Source organism: Clarias gariepinus, chromosome 3 (assembly GCF_024256425.1).
Source record: "Clarias gariepinus isolate MV-2021 ecotype Netherlands chromosome 3, CGAR_prim_01v2, whole genome shotgun sequence".
NCBI classification, from domain to species: Eukaryota; Metazoa; Chordata; class Actinopteri; order Siluriformes; family Clariidae; genus Clarias; species Clarias gariepinus.
This window is the reverse complement of record NC_071102.1, coordinates 36,109,795-36,127,373: the sequence shown is the minus strand read 5'-3', so window position 1 is coordinate 36,127,373 and position 17,579 is coordinate 36,109,795. Positions and strand designations below refer to the sequence as shown.

General features: G+C 39.3%; 1 protein-coding gene across 1 annotated transcript; it reads right to left on the bottom strand.

Annotated features, from left to right (window-relative positions):
* Positions 1-8,863: 8,863 nt before the first annotated feature.
* Positions 8,864-16,652, bottom strand: ywhaz (tyrosine 3-monooxygenase/tryptophan 5-monooxygenase activation protein, zeta polypeptide). Its single transcript, XM_053492500.1, has 6 exons — positions 16,551-16,652; positions 15,173-15,481; positions 14,450-14,573; positions 12,318-12,481; positions 10,568-10,663; positions 8,864-9,700 (listed from the first exon to the last, which is right to left on the bottom strand). The coding sequence occupies exons 2-6, from the start codon at positions 15,467-15,469 to the stop codon at positions 9,647-9,649; spliced, it is 735 nt and encodes a 244-aa protein (XP_053348475.1). The 5' UTR covers positions 15,470-15,481; positions 16,551-16,652; the 3' UTR covers positions 8,864-9,646.
* Positions 16,653-17,579: the final 927 nt, after the last annotated feature.

The window sequence follows — 17,579 nt, the reverse complement described above, 5'->3', positions numbered from 1 at the left end:
TAAGACTTACATACAAAAGGTTTTATATAAATGACAGAATGTTTAACAAAAATGTAACATACTGAAATAAACATAACTTTTCAATCTAACAAGCTGCAGCTCTATGCTTCACAATGAAATACTAGATAGATAAATAATTAATTGATCCAGAATTCAAAGTAAACATTGTTGTTCCCATTTTAATACATCATCTTTTGTTAAGTAAAAGCACATTCCAATAGACTTTTACAACATATGTAAAAGATTGCATCACTCGCTCTTATCTTCTATACCTCTTCCCCTGTATAAAGGGTCGTAGGAGCCCTATCCCAGGAGGCGTTTTCTCACTGCCTACAGTACTTTAAGGCCCCAGAAAAAATTCCCTGTCCAAAACAGTAGAATGTAGGGCAAGGCAAGTTTTTTTTGTATAGCACATTTCATACACAATGATAATTCAAAGTTCTTTACATTAAAGAAAAGAAAATAATCTTAAAATGAAATAGAAAATAATAGCAATAAAACTTTTTTTGAAGAAAACTTTTAAATTTGATTTAAAATAAAAATGAAAACAGTTTGCAATAAAACTTTTTAACTAATTACAATTTAATAAAAAATAAAAATAGAAAACTAATTAAAACAAATTAAATGTAATGAACTTAAGTCCTGTGCTTTTGTAGCTATTAGAGTTACAGATACTTACTCATTTTAACGTATATACTGTACTCCAGCACATCTTAGAGTCACTTATAAGAAAATGAGGTGCTGATGATCCACATAAGCTCCACACACAATTTCAGGTTATCTGTGATTGTTTTGTGATTTCTGTGACAAAATTTGGATGTTGGAAAAATTACAAGCTGTTATGGTTGCAACCTTCAGGTAATTTCTTGCTTTTACACTTTCTTGCAGACAGGTACTGGAGAAAACAGAGACTGAGACCTCCGACAGTAGAACAAGACCAGGTAACAACAGAAGGAAGAGGAAAAACCTGACATGCAAGAGCAGGAGGCTCTTGTTGCCTGGATGAAATCTCAAATTTAGATGGAATTTTATACAGATACAGAGGAAGGAACATCAAGATTTAATACCATTTAATTTCAGTAACACATCCTCTTCCTAATGCAAGTACAAGTAATATAGAAATTATTATACATTTTATGTTAAAGAGAAATGGGAGAAGGAGGCGAATATATCTCTGTCAGAAGAAGATTGGACAAATATTTGTAAAATCAAATAAAATTCAAATTTTATTTGTCACATACACAGTCATACACAGTACGAAATGTAGTGAAATGCTTACACGACCGCCAGTGACCTTAAAAAGAGAATTAATAATAGTTATAAATATGAATAAAATAAATACAATAGAAAATTTGAATAAAAAATAAAATAAATAAAATAACATTTAACTAGGTAAAATAGAAACTAAAAATAGAAATGTATTGTACAAATAGAAATATAATGGTGTGCAAATATGCATAGAAAAAGTGACTTTGTGCAAAGGTTATTAAAGTGTCTTTGTGCAATGGTCCAGAATGTAAACGTAAACATGTAGTGTAGATGTGCGTGGAGTTGTCCATAGTGTCCATGGATGTATAAAGATTGATTGATTGATTGTGAAAATTGTGAAAATATTGTGTTAATTCTGCATAGTGGTGTGGTTGAGAGACCTTATCGCCTGCGGGAAGAAGCTCCTCCTTAGTCTCTCTGTGTTGGCCCTCAGGGAGCGGAATCGCTTCCCAGACCGCAACAGAGAGAACAGTCCATTGTTGGGGTGGCTGAGGTCCTTCACAACCTTCCTGGCCTTGGTCCAGCACCGCTTGGTGTAGATTGAGTGCAGGTCAGGGAGCTCGGTGCAGATGATGCGCTCAGCTGATCGCACCACCCTCTGTGGAGCTCGTCTGTCCTGCATGGTGCTGTTCCCGAACCAGGTCGTGATGTTTCCCGTCAGGATGCTCTCTATGGTGCAGGTGTAGAAATTCCTGAGCACCTTGGAGGGCAGTCTAAAGTCTCTCAAGCGTCTGAGGTGGTACAGACGCTGCCGGGCTTTTTTTACCATGGTGTTGATGTGACAGGACCATGCCAGGTCCTGCGTGATGTGAACACCGAGGTATCTGAAGCTGTCCACTCTCTCCACTGGGCTCCTGTTGATGATGGGGGTCTGGTAGTTCCTCACCTGCTTTGTACTGAAGTCTACTATCAGCTCCTTTGTCTTGCTGACGTTCAGGAGGAGATTGTTTCTCTGGCACCAGTTCTCCAGATTTCCAACCTCCTCCAGGTAGGCCGTCTCATCGTTGTTGGTGATCAGGCCCACCACGACAGTGTCGTCAGCAAACTTGATGACGGTGGTGAAGTTGGTAGTGGCCACGCAGTCATAGGTGTACAGAAAGTACAGCAGGGGGCTCAGAACACAACCCTGGGGGGCTCCAGTACTGAGAGTGATGGAGGCTGAGACATGTCCGCCCATCCTTACTGCCTGTGGTCTGCCAAAAAAACACAACATACTACCTCCAGTTCTGGTCAATGGAGAGAATTCCCATGGAAAAATATGATTAGATTCTTTATTACTCTAAAAAGCATATACTCACAAAATGGTAACTTAGATTCTGCACGTTGTTGGAGACGATGTAACAATTCTATGGCTGATTATTATAATATATTCTGGAATTGCCCAGCAATCCAAGCTTACTGGTTAATGGTGATCACCGAAATTGAATCAATACTGGGTTTTAAGATTGATCATAGCTTTGGTACTATATATTTAGGAAACATACAAACAGATTTTAATGCACAAGACAAATATCTTCTCAAAATACTATTAATTTACTAGTAAAATAGCAATAACCAAGAAATGGTTAGAAGAGATTCCACCAACAAAGGATGAGTGGATAGCAATTGTAGATAATATGTTTAAAATGGAGAAACTCACTTTTCCCTTAAGACTAAACATGGATAAATTTTATAAAAATTGGTCAAAATGGTTTATATATAAGAAAACAGATAATAGATATTTTGCTAGGAAATGTTTTGCAATGAGTGCGAACTCCCCTTCCCTTATTTATATTTACTTTTTTTGTATTCTTTTTTCAATTTACAGTGGTGTGAAAAACTATTTGCCCTCTTCCTGATTTCTTATTCTTTTGCATGTTTGTCACACTTAAATGTTTCTGCTCATCAAAAAATGTTAACTATTAGTCAAAAATAACATAATTGAACACAAAATGCAGTTTTTAAATGAAGGTTTACGTTATTAAGGGAGAAAAAAACTCCAAATCTACATGGCCCTGTGTGAAAAAGTGATTGCCCCCCTTGTTAAAAAATAACTTAACTGTGGTTTATCACACCTGAGTTCAATTTCTGTAGTCACCCCCAGGCCTGATTACTGCCACACCTGTTTCAATCAAGAAATCACTTAAATAGGAGCTACCTGACACAGAGAAGTAGACCAAAAGCACCTCAAAAGCTAGACATCATGCCGAGATCCAAAGAAATTCAGGAAAAAATGAGAACAAAAGTAATTGAGATCTATCAGTCTGGTAAAGGTTATAAAACCATTTCTAAAGCTTTGGGACTCCAGCGAACCACAGTGAGAGCCATTATCCACAAATGGCAAAAACATGGAACAGTGGTGAACCTTCCCAGGAGTGGCCGGCCGACCAAAATTACCCCAAGAGCGCAGAGACAACTCATCCGAGAGGCCACAAAAGACCCCAGGACAACATCTAAAGAACTGCAGGCCTCACTTGCCTCAATTAAGGTCAGTGTTCACGACTCCACCATAAGAAAGAGACTGGGCAAAAACGGCCTGCATGGCAGATTTCCAAGGCGCAAACCACTTTTAAGCAAAAAGAACATTAAGGCTCGTCTCAATTTTGCTAAAAAACATCTCAATGATTGCCAAGACTTTCGGGAAAATACCTTGTGGACCGACGAGACAAAAGTTGAACTTTTTGGAAGGTGCGTGTCCCGTTACATCTGGCGTAAAAGTAACACAGCATTTCCGAAAAAGAACATCATACCAACAGTAAAATATGGTGGTGGTAGTGTGATGGTCTGGGGTTGTTTTGCTGCTTTAGGACCTGAAAGGCTTGCTGTGATAGATGGAACCATGAATTCTACTGTCTACCAAAAAATCCTGAAGGAGAATATCTAGCCATCTGTTCGTCAACTCAAGCTGAAGTGATCTTGGGTGCTGCAGCAGGACAATGACCCAAAACACACCAGCAAATCCACCTCTGAATGGCTGAAGAAAAACAAAATGAAGACTTTGGAGTGGCCTAGTCAAAGTCCTGACCTGAATCCTATTGAGATGTTGTGGCATGACCTTAAAAAGGCGGTTCATGCTAGAAACCCCTTAAATAAAGCTGAATTACAACAATTCTGCGAAGATGAGTGGGCCAAAATTCCTCCAGAGCGCTGTAAAAGACTCGTTGCAAGTTATCGCAAACACTTGATTGCAGTTATTGCTGCTAAGGGTGGCCCAACCAGTTATTAGGTTCAGGGGGCAATTACTTTTTCACACAGGGCCATGTAGGTTTGGATTTTTTTCTCCCTAAATAATAAAAACCATCATTTAAAAACTGCATTTTGTGTTTACTTGTGTTATCTTTGACTAATAGTTAAATGTGTTTGATGATCAAAAACATTTTGTGTGACAAAAATGCAAAAGAATAAGAAATCAGGAAGGGGGCAAATAGTTTTTCACACCACTGTATGTGTGAAATATTTTGGTTGGACAGATTTTGGACATTACAGATTTTAAAAGACTGAATCATATGGACTTGAAGGAACCTATGTTGGTGTTTATGCCTATTATACAGTACCCTTTGCGGGTGGGGGGATAATGGGAGAGTAACCTGTTCTATAAAAACGACTGTATAAGAAAAATGTAATAGTTTTATGTGATGCCTCTGGTGATCTGTTTGTTCCGTCATGTTAAAACGAATCAAAAATAAAAGTTTGAAAAAAAAAAAGAAATTCTGATACATTTTAATGTTTTAAATTAATTTTATACATTTATATATATATATATATATGTATAAAACACACACATATATATTAAGAATACATATATATATTAAAAATAAATGTTTCTAATTTTTGACAGCTACTTTTCTGTTACAACACTTGCTTGAATTATATTTTACTCAAATAATTTTTAATAAAACATTTTGCACTCTAACGAGTATTTTGTCTCTCATCTAAATCATCCACACATCATAGATTTTACAGTATACATTTATTTTCAAAAATACACTATAAACATACTGCACACAAAACATTGATGCATAGTAAGGTTTCAGGTTCAATAGGTTTAGCACATCAGCTAAGTTTGAAAAGCTACACTCAACAAGGGAAGGCAAAAAAAGAGCACAAGCATCTCTCTTATAGGATTGTTGTCTTCTTAATAGGAAAATTTGGCAGCCATTTCTGGTTTCTCCAAATCACAAGGAAATGCTTCCATCACACACCAGACCTCTCTTGAACCCAGATGATCCTGGGGAAAACAGAAGTACAGTACATGATTAGATATTTATTATATGTTTCTATGCCATTCGTTAAACTTTAAAGCATGCATTATATTATTTGTAGCATTTCTTGTATTTCACTGTACTTTATAAGTGTTTTATCTGTATTTCTTGCATTTCTTCATGCATTCTTTACATTTGTATGATTAATTCACGGTGTACATAAACACTATATTTTTGTCTTTGGACCGTGGGAGGAAACCGGAGTACCCTGAGAAAATTGTTGAAGTACATTCTCATTTATTTCTGACACTTTCACAATGTTGCCTGGAAGTTTTTTACATCGTTTTTGCAGTGCATCCGCCGGAGTTAACTGCTTGATTAATTTTATTGTCGCCTTCTTTGACAATACATGATGCTTTTGGAAGTGTTTGTTGCGCACACCTCACAACGTTTTCTTTGCACATATTGCACGAGATATCTGACCTGTTGGCGTAGCAAACGTGAAACACCTCCGGAACGCTACACACACTGCTGATGCATGACGATAGAAGGGAATTGATCAGCCCCATTATCTGATACCCGATCTAGCTTTTTAGCCAACATCAGTTATAGATATCTGATACTAATATCGGATCAGGGCATCCCTGGTTATCATTGCACAGGGATAGAAGGTGATGTCTCCAGTGTCAGTGCTCTTTAACATTCAGATGAGTTTAAGGGTGTTCTCACAGTAGCCATGATTGACTTGTACCATGCCCAGAGGGGATTGTTACATTTAAGTGAGAATAAAGGGAAGCTGGCAGGGGAAGGAGTGATTATTGTTGCTGTAACATAAGTGAGAACAGGAACTTCCCCTGTTTTAAAGACATTCCACAATGTAAAAAGAAGAACGAATCTTTTAAACAGGCAAAATTTGTGATTAAGAAATAATAAACCACTAATCATTGTTGTATAATTGGAATAAAACTTGAGGCAACATGATTTTATGAAAAAAACTATTCATTTTAGGATAAACCCATAATTCTGCTTCATCATGAAGTTAAATGAGCTTACGAGATTTCTTTCTGATCCACTTAGCAGAAGTTCTCTGATAGGATCTCTCTCTCTTTCACAGACACACACACACACACACACAAACGAGGGAGGGACTGATCACTGATCAAAGTGTGAAAGATTTACGCAAAGGGATAATGTTTTTTTAGATTAGATCACACACACACACACACAAACATCAGCTTTCCTACTGAGATTTAAACATGGTTTTTAGACTTACAAGACATGATCATTAATATCAGTGTGAACAGATTTTATTTTTTTACAGTGAATGAGAGATGACACTCGACCACCACCAGGGGGAGACACAAGCTTAGTGAAAGAAAGAGCACAAACTTGCTAGTTTCCCTTTATATATATATTTTTTTCAATAAACCCCAGTCTAAACCCTTTAACACACTATTCTGCCTGTGTTAATGTGTTGGTAATGTTTGGTGTCTCTGCATGTTCACACACCCAGGACTAGCATGTTTGTGTGAATGTCTCACAGAGGAGGCAAGAAGAAAAAAACAGCTGGAACGATAAAGGGAGGTGGCAGGGTCACTTGAAGGAAACACTCGTAACACACTCTTAACATGTGTGGTCAGGTGACCACAGTGTGTGAAATAGTCTGACAAAGAGAGAGAGAGAGAGACAAATGATTGACAGATACAGTGGATCAGACAGACAGACTGATAAGATGGACAGATAAAACTCAAATTGAGAAAACAGGTGAATGACAATTAGACTAATAAAGACAGACGGATCAGACCGTTGATTTGGATAGATGGATAGATAGATGGATGGATGGATGGATGGACTAGAAGACGGTTAGATTAGATAGTCAAATAAGGCAGACAGATTACACAGACCTGACCGTTAAAACAGACAGATTAGACAATCATGAGAAATCAGACAAATAAGACATCTAAAATAGATTAGACTGCCATTAGACAGACAGATTGGTCAGATCTGAGACATAAAACAGATAATAGAGACAAATTAGAAAGACAAACAGACAGGCAGATAAAACGGATTATACATTTTAGACAGACAGGCAGATTAGATAGAAACATAAAATGGACAAAACAAACAGATTAGGGACAAATTAGACAGACAGGAAGATTGGACGAATTAGACAACAGATAAAGAAGGTTAGATTGATTAAACTGACAAATAAAACAGACAGATTAGAGACAGATCAGACAGCAGTTTGGATGGCAGGAGGATCAGAGCAGTGTGTTCATGTAAATGTCTCTGCAGTGTTTTTTTCATGGAAGCTGCTGGTGTTAGAGCTGCTGCAGTGGATCATCTAAGATCCACATGCAGAGGATTAAATCCCTCATCTCAGTCCCACACACACACACCTAGGCTTCAGTTTGATCTCTGAGAAACAGCACATCACACTGGAGCCTTTTGAGCATCGGCTTTATACTCTCTCTCTCACACAAACACACACACTAGACCATGGCTAAAAAATGCAAACCGGGGAAAATGTAATGTAAAGTGAGAGAATTTAAACATACAAACACACAGCGGATGATAAAGGAATGAGAACGCTGTAGACTGAGACACACTCGTTCACGTCTCCACTTCCTCCCAGAGTTCCTGATGAGACAAGTCCCAGTGTGGTGGAGCACCATGACACCATAGTGAATCACACCGGAAACTGGAACAGTGCTCTCATTCACAGCTCTATCTCACACACAGCCATGTGAAGCATTCCTGCGTTATTAGCTGAAGCTTATTCGTCTCTAAGGCACAGACACAGAGACACGCCCAAACCCGGAGATGGAACATTCTAGAAACAATCCGCTCCGACACTCAGTGATTTACTCATCTTGTTTACTGCACATTCACAGACAACACCAACACCTAAAATAACGGGACGGACATAGCGATATAAATAGAGACTGAGAGAACCGATGAATGAACGGACAACAGCTAAAACAGAGAGACAAGAGCACAAACATACACTGTACAGTCTTATAAATTATTTAAAAATAGGACAAATTAGCAAACAGAGATATAGAACCTGATCTGCAGATGACAGAAATGCAGACAGACAAATAAAACAGAGCAGAAAGAGAAACACAAAAAGAAAGACATATATCCAGACACAAGACAGATAGACCAAAACAATTAATAGAACGACAGACAAAATGATAGAAATGAGAGACAGACAGGCAGCAACCTGAACATAAAAAAAGAGAGAAATGAGCCAGACACTCTGTAGAGAGAATGGACAGACAGCCAAAATAGACAAACATCCACTTCGTAGACAGCTAACCAGGACAGACAGACACTGACTAGATTAATCGAGGGATGCAAGAGAGAGACAAAGAAACAGACATGCAGCAGAAAAAATGAACCAGGAGACGTTTTGGTTTGTGATTTTCTTTATTTGGCTGAAATGAACAGTTCCCACATTATTAACGCTGACAACGACGCTAACACACTGACACACACACACACTGTAACTAATGCAGGAGATGTTCATTAACCCTGATTAACTGACCTGAGACAGACAGACAGATAGAAAACGACAGTGCAAAGAAACTCCTAACAGTAGCACATAGAGAACAACTTTAAGGAGTGTGTGACTTCACACACGCTAAACACAACATGGGAGTGTTTTCAAATTCAAGTAGAAATCGAATGTAGATATTTAAAAAGCTGGTGTGTGATTAAACGGTTCTCATGTGATAAAGCGACAAGTTTCTCCTCCACACATCACTCACTCACACACACACCAGGTATTATCACAAACCGATACAAAGTTCAGCAGTTCTCATGATTCAGGGGTTTAACATCGTTACATCAGTACAGACTGGAGTCAGGGATTCAGTTTCATCTCACATCAAGGCAAACTTTCTCTCTCACACACACAAACATTTACATGTAGGTATAAAGCGCGCACGCACACACACGTCCAGTTTAATAAAAATGATACCTCCCTCTAGTTTGTGCCCCAAGGAATAATCAAAACTCTACATCAACCGCACCCTTCTCAACACACACTCGCACGCACACACACAAACATGTGCACACACATATATACACACAAACAGGAGAGGCTGGTGCGGAGGAGCAGAGTGTGTGTTTTAGGCTCTCAGCGTTTTTTTTTTTTTGCTTTGCTTTTCTTTTGCTCGTCTGCTTGCTCTTTAGTTGTTTTCCCGTCCCTCCTCCGTCTCCTCCTGAGTGTCTGAAGTCCACAGCTGAAGAAAAAGAGGGGGGGGAGAAAAAACAAAACACAGTCACAATCTTTTAAAAAAACATCATAAGCAATTCCTAAGGTATTTGATCCAGTTATTTTACTCCACAGCACCGGTGTGAAGATATAGGCCTTAATAAAGGCCTTTTTTAAAAAATGTGGATTCTTCCTTCTAACATTACTGATCTTTATTTTTAATATCTTTATGGAAAACTTTACAGAAGAACTTTGCAGAGTACGGTGGCGAGACTCTTGGCTGCAGTAAAATATTTGAACGATGCAAACGTTTTAAAGAAGCCTGTGTGTCTGTGAATGACGCTCCCGGCCGAGGTGGCTCGGAGACCAGTGCAGTCGGGAACATCGTGTGTGTCTGTAGGAACTATACACACAATCATTCAAAACACCACTTGCACATTACAGGAACTCGGCTGGGAGTGACCGCCACATGCCCCGTACAGCTCTGACCTCGCTCCAAGCCATTTCCACAAGGACTTCCTGGGAAGCCAGCGTTTAGGAATTGAAGTCCGATAGGCAACTTTCTACGTTAATGGTATCCAAGCACTGGTAAACCGCTGGGATCAGTGTATTAGTGTAGAAGACGGTTACATCAAGTTCCGCATTGACTCGAACAGCCCTCGTAGACATTGGTGTCTGTTGTAACTAATGATTTTGTACATAAAAATTAATAATAAAAGCTATAATACCATTGTTAAGTGTAGTGTCTCTGTGGCTAATACACTCATACCAGACTTATTATCCAGTTACGTTATGATTTAACCAAACTATCAAGAGAATGACCTCATCAGATTTCTCAGATTCAGGTCGTGAACAGAGAGCGAGCTGAAACACTAGGACAGAACAGGACACTCACTGTCAGGTTGTCTCGGAGAAGCTGCATGATCAGTGTGCTGTCTTTGTATGAATCCTCCGTCAGCTGGTCAAGCTCAGCGATCGCGTCATCAAATGCCTGAGATAAAGGGAGAGAATGAGAGAAAGACAGAGAGCAAAAGAGAGAGAGAGAAAATGAGAGAGGGGAAAAAAATAATTAAAATGTTGATGCGGTTATAATCACTCAATAACATACACATTGTGTTTTTAGAAAATATTTAAAAGGACAACAGACCAGACCACAAACACACAACAGGCCAGGTCTCTCTCTCAATAGACCACGACCCTCATGTCACGAAGAGCACATTTCCTACATCAGACCACACAGGTTTTTATGATAAACATACACAACCCAGTCAGTCATTGCAGTTACACCTCAGTGCATTGTGCGGAAAATTATGGATAGTGATCAGTCACATAGTGAGTCACATTCTTTGTGATCACTTTGGAAAGTCGCACGGGTCTCTGTTGCATGTGTGTGTGCATGCAATCATGATAAGAACACACCTTTTCTCTCCTTTAAAATGGCTTTTTTCTGCTTTCGCTTAAAAAAAAAAAAAAAAAAAAAACCTGCTCATCAGCTATGTCTTTCCTGTTAGGTAACACAAAAAGCTGTCGCAGCTCCACCTAGGGGTCGCCATGTTTTAAGCAGGAAGGTTTTTATAATTCCAACTCTTTTTTTTCCAAAATACTACAGCGCAGGTATGGATCCTGAAGCTGTCAGTGTTACTATTTAAAAAATTATTGTTTGTTAAGTGGTGTACTGAATTGAGGCATGCTGTGAAACTACATAGCAACAGATCCATTATTGTGTGGTGATAGAGATAAAAAGGCAAGTTAGCTGCTTACTGCTAATAGTTAGCCTTCTTTAGCTCTTAACTGTGTTTTAACTTATACGCTCTGAACACTGATGTCATCGCTAATCAAATTCTTAAACATGTACACTATAAATTGTTGGTGCGATCAAAAAAATATTTTCCCACCCATTTCCAGGTTCTGCGTTCTGATTGGCTTGAAAAATGCCCGTCAGCAAAGGGGTCGTTCCATTCAAACATGGTCAATTTAAAACCACGACTGAGACTGTGTGTTTTACAAAGGAGGAACATCAACATACACAAATTTGAGAGCTCTAAGAATAAAAAAAAAAAAAAAAGCTTTAACTCTCGCCAACAGTAGAAAGGTTTATATTAATGCTCATTCTCTCATCCAGCGGATTCTACACATAAACCTTTATGAAAGGAGTCTCCAGTGTCAGCGATAAAGCTCTAACATAACTAGATTTCATGAGATCTCTGCATGCTGTTTCATTGTGCTCACTGAGTGATGTGCCGTTATGAGAAAAGAATAAACAGTAACACACTCGTGCACAGACACACACTGGTTATAGACACCAATGTATCATCTCAGCACTAGTTGCCGAACAGGCGCCACTCCAACACACCAAACTGGCACGAAGCTCAGAGGTGTGCTCAAACTTGTCCCGCTCTTGTTCCTCAGAGATCACATGACACACTTCCCTGATTTTCACCTCCTTGGAAAACAGGACACAGCGCTACCGACTTCCATTGACATCTAAACAGCTACAGAGCTAACAATAATGGAATGATAGCAGAAGAATAATGGCTTGCACGGTAACTATAGCAACAGCGATTAGACCATAACCTTGTCCAGCACAGGCACCCTGTGTGTCCGTGTGTGGGTGTAACACAAAGCAAAGACAGTTTTTATTTTACCTTCTTGGCGAGTTCGCAGGCCTGCTCACGCGAGCCCATGATCTCGTAGTAAAAGACGGAGAAGTTGAGCGCCAGGCCGAGTCGGATGGGGTGAGTGGGCTGCATGTTCTTTGTGCTGATGTCGAAAGCGGCCTGATACGCCTCCTTGGACTTCTCGACGATGCCTAAAGAGAAACATCCAGACAGAACAAGCTTAGAAAACACGAGAGAAAAGAAACAAGTGATTATAAATAGGGATGCAACGATACCACTTTTTGGGAAAACGAGTACTTGCATTTCAATACTCGCCGATACCGAGTACTTAATAAAAACATGATTTAAATTTACAGGTAACAGCGTTAGTCATATAATTTAATAAAAAAAAACAAGGGCCTAGTTTGTCTCTGGACATTTTCTCTCGTCTTGCAAGAGTTTGCTGCAGGGTGGGTTGTGTTGGTTTAGTAGCGTGGGTAAACTCTTTGTACTCGTTGTCGTGTTGGGATTTTAGGTGCTTGATTAAATCACTTGTGTTAAATGCGCAACTTTTTGAGCATCCTCTGGACAATTTCGCTGAGCACAATTTGCAGTCCGCCTTTGTTTTGTCGTCTTCATTTACTTTGTAATAGTTCCACACGGCTGACATGTCTTGCCGCGCCTTCTCCCCGCTCTGAGCTGCAGCCAAGGGCCTTGGGGGCGGGCACTCGGCGCCAGTGATTAACCCCTTACACGCCACTCAAACAGACATTTCTCAGACCGTGGTATCGGTCCTCTGTATTGGGGGACTTTTAACGAGTACTTTAGAAAATGTGGTATAGAGGCCGATACCACATACCGGTATCGGTGCATCCCTAATTATGAATTATTAGAGCTGTGTAGCTTAATCGACCATTTGTTTTTTAGTTAGCAAGTCACACTTTATAAAATGATTTACATGAACAGTCCAAAATTATTATATCTTGCGGCTTCCTCAGAAAATATGTAGCGCTTTTATCTTTCACAAATACTCGCAATTTATAGAAGTATCACATGATGTTCCTTTCAATTTTATGGGTGGTTGGTACAATACCGCCACCTACTGGATTAGACTGTAAAACAGAAAATTAACAGAAAAAAAAACACAACCCAGAATATCACAATGCCCTAAAATGGACAGAATCAACAGTCTGCCCATGATTCACAGCTTTAAACATGAGTTTATCCCATTTTTTAGGTTTTATGCTCGAGCAGTTCATGGCTTTATAAATATCAAGCTGTGCTTGATTAGTGATGTAATCACACTCACACTTGGTGTGTAGTAGCAGTAGTGTATGAGAGTTTTGCTGTTTGTAAAACTGTGAGAGTTTCAGATTTTTCTCCCTCGCTCTCATCCCCTGCTGGGTGTGGAGCACAAGCCGAGACCTGCTCCTGAAGTTCCTATTCAGTGGGCAGGAAACCGTCAAACTCAGCGAGTCAGTGCACGTACGTGTGCGTTTGTGTGTGTAGGTGTGTCACACAGATGGGTGGAATATTCAGGTGTATGAAAGTTAGGAAATGCTAAGAAGTGTCTTGAAGAAAAGAAATTACACAATTTATTAATAAAAAAAAAAAAAAAAAGATCAGTCATTCCCTCATGTCTCTCTGCCGGTCTGTCTAGCCATCTTACCAACCATCTGTCTGTTCATCTTTCATTTGAACATTTTCCCGTGTGTCTGTCTGTCCATCCAGCTGCATCGATCTGTCTGTCCTGCTGTGTCTGACTTTCTGTCTGCTTAACTGAGTCGGTCTACCCGTCCATATAGTTGTGCCAGTCTGCCCGTGCATCCAGATGAGTATATCTGTGTCCATCCATACAGCTGCATTGTCTGTCCGTCTAGGTGCGCACATTTGTCCACCCAGCTGTGTCTGCTCAACTCAGTCTGTCTGTCTGTCCGCACACTTACCTCTACCTAATCCTTCTGTCTGTCTCTAAACCTCTCTAGCAGTACTGCTTTATATTTGTTCATGTAACATTTTCCCTGTCTCTCTACTCTTCATTCATCTGTCTACTTACGTACGCATCTACTCGTACATCTGTTTATTTTCCTAATACGTCCACCCGTTTATCTCTCTATTCATCTGCATATCCGTACGCCTTGTTTTCTGTGTGTGTGTGTGGTGTAAAAATAAATCCTTACTGGTTTTGGTATCTCCCGTGGCGACCTCAGCCAGGTAGCGATAATAATCTCCTTTCATCTTCAGGTAGAACACCTGACTCTCGGCGGGGGACGAGGTCCGGATTAGGAACTTGTCCAGGAGATGCTGAAAAACACGCACACACAATTAAAAAAAGAAAACACATGCTGAGACACTGATAGGTCAGATGGTGGTGTAGTGCAGGTTTTAAACAGAAACAGGTGAGGGGGAAGCCGCAGTGAGGAAGGGAACTGTCTCAGAGAGGACACTCGCACTGACCTTCCTCTCTCAATGTAAAACAATTATGGTTATGTTTGGCTTCACTATTGCGGTGGCTGATTTTAATTTTTTTATTGTGCGCTAGAGTGTGTTCCGTAGCGAATGCTTGGCTGAGTCTGGGCCTGTGTGCATTTTTGAAAGTGCTTGTGCGAGCATGCAGACCTGTCAGTGCCAACAGATTCGCACCACAGTAACGTGTTATCAGCGTTTTAGATCCGTACGACATTTTCACACCATGTGCATTGCCTCCAGCCGCGGCCAGGTTCATTGGCTATGTGTGTGGATTTAGCATGAATGATAGATATTTAAAAGAAAGGAAAAACAACAACAAAACGCACAGATAAGTTTTGGTATTGTTGTAAAATAGTATAATATTGCTGTTAGTAAGTATTGGCACCCTACGTCAATGTATTTCAGTGCACTTGTAATCCCTGAGTGACTCTCACCAGCACGTCGTTGCAGATGGACTGCAACTCGGACTCGATCTTCTCCCGGTACTCTTTGGCGATCGGCTCCTTATCGCTGGCCTCCGTCTTCATCTTCGACTCGATGCTGGAGACCACCCTCCACGCCGAGCGGCATGCCCCAACCACGTTCTTGTACGCCACCGAGAGCAGGTTCCTCTCCTCGTCTGTCAGCTCCTCTCCCTTCTCCGTCACCAGCTTCATCACGGTAGCCATGTCGTCGTAACGCTCGGCCTGCTCGGCCAGTTTGGCCTTCTGCACAAGCTCGCCCTTATTCATGATGATCGCTTTCTATGGAGGAGACACCAGAAATAAGAGCAGTGATGAGATGATGTGACAGGTCAGAGGGTGTCGATTAGGTTTCTGTTATTGAAACTTGTATAGATTTAAAAAAAAAAAAAAAAAAAAAAGGTAAGGTTCATCTACAGTGAGGGGGCGATTGTTTATAGCTGGTATAGCAATGCTAACAGGATCTTCAAGCTCGGAAAAGCTGTAAAGTTGCATAACTGATCACAGCACAGTGGGCGGAGCCAAACGGTAAAAAAAAATTTTTTAAATGGTGTGAAACTGAATTTTGTTAAAAATCAAAAATAGCTGGCATCAATTGCAGATCCGATCTTTAATTAAAAGTTATAAAAATAACAGATTGAGATTTTTTTCTTAAATACTTTAAAACTTTTCTATTAATTTTTTAAATCAACACATTTAGTCACAAATGCATTCACTTTATGGCAACTACTTTAATGACAAGTTTTATCTTCTTTTTTTAAATAAATTAAAATGCTTAACATTTTATTTTTACAATTTGAAAAAAAATAACAGAATATATTTTTTATATTTTAGTAATTAAATTAAAGTGATTTCCCTGATCAGGTCTATAGAGACATGTATATTATTAGAACATATTAACGTATTAAAGATAACCAACATATAAAATACGTTAAAGTGTTAACTTCGGAAGAATTAAATGTATAAAATGAGTATTTATATGCAAAATGTTTGTAATAGTGTCAGTGTAATTACTGAGAGACACACCTTACCTTAAATTAGACCTGAATGAAATCTGATTAGTAAAATGCACAGTCAGACCTAGTGCATGCATGCTCAAAATGTTAACAATGTTAACAAAAAGTATTCTATATACATATATAGATAGTAAAGCGTTGTTATATTTAATATTATTTTGTTTGTTTGCTCCTGATGGCTGACAGGCAGATTCACACAATAAGCTTTGCTAAAAACGCCCTAAAAAGACAACAAGAATACCAAATACGTCTAAAAATCCAGAAGTAACATAACAAAAAAAAAAAAACTAAAACAAGATAAATGATTATAAAACAAAATGGAGGCGAATCTTTACCTCAGGCCGGTGATCTTCCTGCTGCACAGCTCACACTCACAATCCGCGCGCTCTTCCCGGACGCATCCACGGGGTCTCCCACCCACTCACAGCTTCCCTGGAGCAGGGGCAGGGGCTGAGTAGCGCTGACGTCAAACGATGCCATGGCAACCCAGATCTCGGGAATGCCGTGCTTATCTGATTGGTCGACACTTGAAGAAGAACATCGGCGTGCGGTTTCAGTACGCCACGCCCACTACAATCCTCAGACACCTCCTTAAGGCAGCCATTTCAAGTTCAATGCTTTACATTATACAGTTAAAATATGTACAGTATTGTTAACTGTTTTCTAGTTTTAACCCAACAAATGTTCTATTTTAAGTTTACTGCATAAAAAACAATCATTATTAAATATCAATCAAAATCATCTTTTTTTCTTTTTATTTATAAAGTGCATAATATATAACCTTATCATTTATATACATATTTGATTCGATAGATATTGAGTGTGTGTGTGTGAGAGAGAGAAATATAGAAATAAGCTCACTCTTTCACTTTACACAGGGGGGCTAGAGCCTATCCCAGGAGACTTAGGTGGGATACACCCTGGATGGGTGTACAATCATGCAATCCATCACATGGCACACACTGACACTCTGGGAACACCAGTGCCTTTGGTTTGTGTGAAAAAACATTCACAGGCAGAATATGCAAACTCCATGCACACAGAGACGGGAATCGAACCCGGTCCCTGGAGATGCATGGCGACAGTGCTAACCAGTGTGCTTTTTTTTTTCTTTTAATAACATTGCAAAAACAAGTAAAATCTATATAATAATGTATACTACCAATAAAGTTTATTTATAAAGTGTTTTACAAAATCATATTATAATATTATATATTTAAAAGGCTAATAAATTATTTAACAAGAAACACATACTTTTAGTCTGGATCATAATCTTTCCTCAGAGATTTATTTGATATAATACTGATACACAAATCTTTCTAATAAATACGAAAAAACATAGTCATGTATGTGTATGGATGGCA